The 7,792-nt window shown below is 53.8% G+C and overlaps 2 protein-coding genes across 7 annotated transcripts in view; one reads left to right on the top strand and one right to left on the bottom strand.

The window, feature by feature from the left end:
* The window catches only part of MEGF11 (multiple EGF like domains 11), a 237,328-nt gene that overhangs the window by 200,065 nt on the left and 29,471 nt on the right, over positions 1 to 7,792 (bottom strand). The window lies entirely within an intron of this gene.
* Positions 6,554 to 7,127, top strand: LOC102762567 (protein NKG7; the record flags this gene model as incomplete). Its single annotated transcript, XM_006770818.1, has 3 exons — positions 6,554 to 6,677; positions 6,763 to 6,909; positions 6,994 to 7,127. Coding segments are annotated over 3 exons (405 nt in total), but the record flags the coding sequence as incomplete, so codon positions are not given.

Genomic DNA, 7,792 nt, shown 5'->3' with positions numbered 1-7,792 from the left:
GGGAAAGAATGCATAAACATATTTCCTAACATATGCATAAAACGCCTCTGGAAAGGTGTACAAAAATGTGGCAATACTGGTTTCCTCCAGGAAGGGGGAACTGAGAAAGGCTTTTTTATTGCATCCCTTTGTAACTGCTGTATATTAAACCAGAGGAAGGTGTTATCTGTGCGGAAAATAGATACCATTAAAACTGTACGCCCTGGAGGGTTGCACAGTTGGTCAGAGCATCGTCCTAATATGCCAAGGTTATGGGTTTGATCCCCAGTCCAGGCACATACAAGAGTCAGCAATGAATGCATAAATAAGTAGAACAATAAGTCTCTCTCTCTCTTCCCCTCACTCTCTCTCTCTTTCTCCCTTCCTCTTTCTCTAAAATCAATCCATCAATCAAACAAAAATTAAGGCACACTCTGAAAGGGCCTCTTGTTAACATTCAGAAGAATCCTCTGGGAGAGGAAACACATTAGTGTCAAATTTATTAGTCCCGAGTGAGAGCAATTATCAGCACAGCAGGACCCTGAGGGGACAGGATTCAGGGCCGGTGCTTTTTGAAGAACGTTTATTCATTCGTTTATTTGACTCGAGGGGCCAAACCTTGGCCACAGCCTGAAAGTCTGATGTTAGGCTGCTGAGTGAGGGCCTGAGGAGTGGCCTCCCCAGCAATAGCCTGGTCTGTCACCCCCAACCCAGGCCAGCCCGGCGGTAAGGGGGCGGGGGAAGGGGGTGAGAACAGGTTCCCCAGGGCCTCTGCAGCGCCTGGGAGAGGGGTGAGGCCAGCAGAGCACCGACTCCCCAGCAGCTGCAGGTCTCAGCCCAGCCCTGGGAGACCCTATAGCACACAATCACACAGATTCCCGGAGATGACGTTCTCTCCGCGTCACACTGAGAGGAGTATTGATTTTCTTTTTTCCAAATAAGACCCTTGTTCTCCCTCATTCCAACTCATCAACCTAATCTTGGAAAATGCCCGCCTCCTTCTATCCCTTTCTCTCTCCTGCCTCCTCGTGTTTTCTTCTCCTCTCCCCTCCTCTCATTTACTCCCTCGCTTGCCTTTCCTCCACTTTGTTTCTGCATTAACTCATTCACAGCCTTGCTCTGAGCATCTCACAGGCTCAGCAGGCACAGTTCTGGGCTCACCATCCAGACTGGTCACTCGGGCCCTTTGGTGGGGGAGGGGGGAAGGGAGGGGGCAGTAGGAGGGAGGAGGAGGAAAGGGAGGGCAGAGGCGGCAGCATGTGCTGGGCTGGCTCTGTCGTTTTAGGCCAGGGCCCCCAGGAGAGCCTGAAGGGATGCCGGGTTGGTCGGCATCAGCTCTCGAGAGGAGCATCCCAGCCACACAGCAGCGTGCCCACATGTGAGCACCTGCTTTGGGTCCCTGCACCCCTTCCTCTCTGCGCCCTCCACCCCATGCAGTAAACTCCCTCTTGGAATGTGGGAATATCCTTCCTCTCTCACTGCCCAACCACCTTCAAGGCTCAGCCCACGCCCCTGCTTTTGACGCATCCTGCCAGGAACCCCGGCTGGCAGGGAGGTGGCACACTTTACTCTGTCCCGGTTCTGGTGACACCTGGCTCCTCGCTATCTCAAACTCCTTAAAAGGTAGACCTTTGTTTGTGCCCAGGTCTCTCCCCCAACCCTGACTGGTCACCTAGCACAGTACTTACAAAGGGAAGAAATTTGGCAGGTGTTTACGGAAACGAAAGAGGGAAAGGATGAGAGGAAAGAAGAAAAGGAGGGAGGGCGGGTGGAATTGAAGAAAGACAAAACCGATTTCTGCCTCTGAATTTTCCAAGCATGTTATAGTTACTATTCATTTGACACTTTATAATTTCTAAAGCACATTTATGTTTGTCATTCATTTGCTTTCCCACTCCCCTAAAATAAAGGCAAGACAAGTCTGTCACTAACTCACTTTATAGATGGGAACAGTGAGGCCCAAAGACATGAAGTTACTCGCCCAAGGTCACCCATACCTGAGCTGGCGAGAACTCCCCGGCTCCAGCCCTGGCGATTGGCACAGCCTCGCTCAGTACCTGTAGCGTTCCCTTGGCCTGCCTCCTAGAGCAGCTGGCACGATTAATTATTCTCTCCTCATATGTGGGGGCTCATCTTGCAGGCTGGTCTCTCAGCTGCTGGAGGGCAGAGACCCTTGACGGATGCTCCTTCCAGTGTTAGACACAGCCAGATCCTGGCACTGCACAGCGGCCAGGGGACACTTGCGGGTCTCTTTGACCACATGTAGGCCTTGCTGCAAGGCCCAGGCAGGGAGCAGTGCTGGGACTGGGGGCTGGGAGCCCATAGTACTGCTGGCTTCCCCAGTGCCTGAGGACACACTCTTCCAGAGCCAGAAAGCCGGAAAAGGCAGAACACTTACTTTTCCCTGGGGGCAGAAAAGTATAGAAAGTGACAAGTAATTCAACCCTTTACTAGTAAACACAAATAACATTGCTCCTTCGGCCCCAATCCAGAGCACCTACAGAGGGTACAAAAGGCATGTACTCAACAAAATATTTTACCAAAACAAGAAACAAGATCAGGCCCAGAATGGTGGCGTGTGGGCTGCCATGGCAACCGAGGAGCCCTTGGAAGGCAGCAGTCAGGGCTGCAGCCGGAGTGCTTCCATGGCTCCCTACAGACCGGCATGCAAGCACCGCCCCCAGGACCCTGCTCCACCGTCCTATAGCTCAGACTGAGGCCTCCAGGAAGGCAAGCTCCCCATCCCAGAGTCAGGACACAGGGCTGTGTGACCTGGAGCCCCAGTTTTCTCACCTGGAAAATGAGGATAGTGACTGCTTCCTTGCCACAGGGTACACAGAATGAGTACTTTGCAGAAAATACAAGGGTCGTAGGACTACCTAGTGGTTAGATTGTGGGCCCTGGAGCTGGGGTTCTCGAGTTCCAAGTTCAACTCTACCACTTACCAGCTAGGCAACTGGTTACCAAGGCAGCTCCTTAACTGCTGGCTGCCTCGGTTCCTCACATGCCTCTGAGCTCTCTAGGTAAAGGGCCTTGGCCAAGGGACAGGGATGGGGTGGGGAGATAAGCTCAGTTACCAGAGCAACCTTCTATCTTCCCGCACTTCACAGCTTGCAAAGGCCCTTTTCCCCATGAGCTCCCTTGCTTTTCTGTTCCCCCTTCACTTGCAGTTCACAGCCAGGATTACCTGTCAGGAGATGGATGAGAACCCCAAGCAGCTCAGAGGAGGCAGAGAACTTGGCCAACTTTGTACAGCAAGTTAACAGCAGAGTCACAGCCAGATCTCAGTGCAGCAAAGCCTGCTGCAGCGGGGCACCGTGCTGGGCACAGGGGCACTAGACTACCCAGGAGGAGTCACATCCGGAGAGAGAGCCAGAGGCCCATGAGCCATCACCCCTCAGCAGGAGTCCTGTTCCCACAAAGGAAAGAGGTGAGCCCCAGAGAGTGCACAGAACATGCCTACCTGTGGGAACAGTGATGCCTCCCCGCACCACCCCATCACCACCCGGCTCTGCTCCAGACTCTTGCCTGCACTGGCTCTAGCACAGCTGTGATGCCAAGGCCAGGGGTTCTATTCCCTGGGAGTCCCATCCCCACCTCTTCTCTGCCACCGCCTGCCACGTCCTCCCCAGCCCTCTGCCCTCTCCCCTCCACCATCTTTAATTTTTTAGATGTATAAGTGAGGTCCCATCTCAGTCTTCGCCGGTGCAATTCCCCTGCCAGGAGCTCCCTCCCCATCTTCAGGACTTACTAGTCATCCTTCAGGTCTCAGCTCCAAATCCTTTCCCCTGATTTCCTCTCCTCCCATCGGAAGGAGGTCTCCCTAGCATTGCCTCTCATCACCCATGTTCTTCTCCTTCATGGCACCCATCAAAAATGTCATTCTTGATCTACTTGAGGGACGATTATTGAAAACCTATCTCTCACTAAGTTATTAGCTTCATGGGACAGATACCCCATCTCTTTCGTTCACCCTGGAACATCCACCCACTGCCATTCAATACATGTTGCTAGAATGAACAGTAAATGAACGCACTGTTTAGCCATTTGAGCAGGCACGCAGCAAATGTTTGTTAAATAAATGGCCCTCCTTCTGAAAAGGTGCAGTAATCACTGTCATAAGGTCACGACCCAAATAAACAACTTTTTCTGCCTCCCTCTACCTCCGTGGAATTGGATGTAAATAACACCTTGAATTTGTGTGTAACAGAGTAAAAATCCAATTCATGTCTGATCCCACACATTAAACTGGTAAGGTAAGTAGGCTGCTATCCTCAAGATTGTGCCTGGGAGCTCAGTGATTCCCCAGCTTCACATAGAGGTTAACAGAAGTATGGAGAGAAAGCAGAGCTGCTACCTCTACCCTGATCAAACCAGACCTGCAGCCCTTCCTACAGCCAAGAGGTGAGCAGGGAAGGCTGGGAATGATGCCTTGCGGAGCTGTGAGCTCCCTGAGTGAAGGGCCATGTCTGTTTTATTAATTCCTGTCTCTCCATCACCTGGCCCAGAGCTTAGCACATAAGAGGTACTTGAAAATCAGTTGCTAAATCAGCCATGGGCAAACTATGGCCCGCGAGCAGGATCCGGCCTCTTTGAAATGAATAAAACTAAAAAAAAAAAAAAAAAAAAAAAAAAAAAAAAAACTCCACCTTTTTTTTCTCAAGTCAAAAAGTTTGCCCACCCCTGTGCTAAATCAACAAATGGCATTTTGCCTGGAAAAGAATATAGGGGGAGGGAACAAGGAAAGGGGAGACAGTTTCTTCAATGTCTAAAACATTGTTATATGGAAAAGAGAGACCTGTTATGGGGCGTCTTTGTTCCACTGAGAGCAGTCCAAACCCACCCAGGCTCCCTTATGAAGGAGTGAGTTCCCCGTCAACCAAGGTAATCAAACTGCGTGTGAACAACCATCTCTGTGGCAGCGACAGCAGAAGGGCCTGCATGTTCCACAGCGCCCTGCAGCTCCATTTACATATTCACAAACATCAGCCGTGTGTAAATGATGGCCAGAGGCCTAGGTACAGGTTAGTATTGCGAGGTGTACCCAGGGTCAGGGGCCTGCAGGGTTCCACCTGCCCCGAGAACGTGTGATTCTCTGACCTGGATGTAGAGAAGGGTCAGGATCCACCCCGGGTCTTCAGATCCACAGTCCCCTCCCCCTGACAACCCTCCATGGACATGAGGCCAGCGGTTCTGGAACAGAGGGTCTCACAACCTGGTTCTGAGCTTCAGCTACTGCATTGCATTTTGACCCTTGCTCTCCCAATAGGACTTTGCTGCGGATCATAAACCTGAACCTCCACCCCTAAGTGTGGGTTCCCCGATACTCACTTTCCCTTGGTGCATCTTCCCCACCTTGTGCCATCAGTGAGCAATCTCACTCATACATCCTAAGGTCTGGCTTGGGGTGCTGGAGCGGCTACCTCCCTGAGGGTCATCTCCCAGGTGTCTCCACCTCCCCGGCATGTAGGAACCCTCACGTGGGGAGAACGAGGGTGCAACTGGAAGGAGGCTTCAGCTGGACCCAGAGACACAGGAGAAGAGGGAGGTGGCCATTTAAGGAACTGGGTGCCAGCTGCCTCTGAAGGTCATTTGATGTAATTGTCACCCACGGTCCTCCCCTCTCAGGGGGCAAGAGGAGAATGGCCTCTACCCAAGGAAAAGGGAAATTCATGAAGGAGAAGAAAGGGCGGGTGGGAGAGGACAAAGCCAGGCAGGAATGAAGTTCTCATTTCCAGCTTCGGCTTCATTGATCAGTGGCCTTTGCCACATGAGCACCAGCACCAAAGGCCTGATGGGCTTGGGTCTGCTTGCCCACTCCCAGGGCGAGCCTCGCTGCCTCTGGGGCAGGGTTAACCTAAAGGCTGGGATCAGCCCCTGGCTGCTGTAGGTAACTGGGCAAGGCCCCAGCCCCTTCTGGGAGAGACAATGTTGATTTCCCCAGAGTCCCTCCGGGCAGACTCTGAAATAGTCAAGAAACCCTTCTAACTGCCTGTTAGTCCCATGGAACCATTTAGACCCAAACCCTGCCTGGTGGGCCTTCAGGGAGGGGGCTGAAAGGCTGGGTCCCCCACAAGCCAGGGAGTGAGGGGGCCACAGGCCATGCTCCCTCCCAGCTGGGATGTCCTGGGGCAATCACCCTAAGGCCAACTCACTGAGATCGACTGTTAGGTCTCATTGTAGAGACTCAGGTGGGATGTCCTCCTAACAAGAGGTACAGGGTGGTCAAGATGGGGGCAGAGCTGGCTCCAGGTCAAGTTTTAAAGGCGAGAGGGCACTGCTATCTTCTGGCCACATCTCCCTCCCTTCTCCAGCACCACTTTCTCCATCCTGGGAGCATGGAGACCAACACGTTACCTCCTCAGGTAGCAGCATTACAGTTTCACAGGAACCTTCTGCAGACCAGGAAATCACCCAGGAGAATCTCTCTCACATGAAAATTACTGGCTTGTCAGTGGGAGGGCTATTGAGAGGCCCTGAAACAGCAATTTCCGTGATGCCATTTTTCTAAAAGCACTAGGGGCCCAGTGCACGAATTCGTGCACCTTGAAAGGAACTGTGGGCCACGCTGGCCGCCTCCCTGGCCCTGGTCTCTGCCCTGGTTGCTCTGAGCACGGATTTCTGGTTCATGGCCATCGGGCCCAGCTCTTCAGCTCACTCGGGCCTCTGGCCGAAGCGGGGTGGGGAATCAGTAGCAGGTAAGGGGGAGTGGCGTGTCTTGTCTGGGGGACAGGGGAGAAGAGCCAGAGGGGACAGGTCCTCACAGGTCTCCTCTCTGAGCAGACTTCATCCACGTGACGCAGACCTTCAGCATTCTGGCCGCCCTGTGTGGCCTGGGGTCTGTGGGCCTCCTGGTCCTGTCCTGCATCCCCTCACTGTCCGCCCCGGGCCGGGGCCCCCTGGTCTCGTCCATCACAGCCTTTGTTGCAGGTAAGGAATGAGGACTGGCCATGGGCCTCGGGGACTGTGCATTCCCGCAGGGGCGCTGAGCAGTCTCCTTGTCTCTTGTGTCAGCCGTCTTCATGGTGGTGGCCATGGCCGTCTACACCGGTCATCGGTGGAGCCAACCTCGACACCCCCAGATCCAGTCCTGCTTCTCCTGGTCCTTCTACCTCACAGACCCAGGCACTGTGAACACACTCTCCTAGGGTTACCAGCCTGACTGCATGGAGTCCCACACTCCCCTAAATTCTCAGAGCATAAGTCATCCCTTGTGTTGACTTGAACTGATTCACACTGACCAGGACTTCCCTGACTGAGTAGCAGTCCTTCAAAGGATTAGTGAGTCAGTCTCTCTCTCTCTCTCTCTCTCTCTCTCTCTCTGTCTCTCTCTCTCTCTCTCCATATATATACACTAAGGGCCCAGTGCATGAATTCGTGCACCTTGAAAGGAACTGTGGTCCACGAGGCTGCAGGGGGCACAGGGGCAGGTCTCAGCCCATCCTCCATGCCCCTGCCCGGCCCCTCCTGACCACGGCCCCTGGTCCCCTGTCTGCCAGCAGCCCCAATCCTGCCACCACTGCTCTCACTGCTGAAAGTGCAGAGCAATTGGGGCCAGCACCAGCAGTGGTTGCGAGGGATAGCTGCTGCCCCAATCGCCCCTCAGGAGCAGGGGGAGGTGGAAAAGCCCTCAGGGGAGATCGGGGCCGGCAGCCGCCATTCACACCCACTGACAGTGCCCAGCTATCGGGGCTGGTGCTGGGTGCTAGCAGCGGGTGTAAGCAGGGCTGGTGCTGGCAGCTGATGCGAGCGCCTGGCGGGAGCATGGCGTGCAGGAGCAAAGAATTTTCAGTAACCACCAGAGGCTCGCCCT

Source organism: Myotis davidii, unplaced genomic scaffold (genome assembly GCF_000327345.1).
Source record: "Myotis davidii unplaced genomic scaffold, ASM32734v1 scaffold461, whole genome shotgun sequence".
Lineage (NCBI taxonomy): Eukaryota > Metazoa > Chordata > Mammalia > Chiroptera > Vespertilionidae > Myotis > Myotis davidii.
The sequence above is the reverse complement of the archived record's forward strand: the minus strand, read 5'-3'. Positions and strand labels throughout refer to the sequence as shown.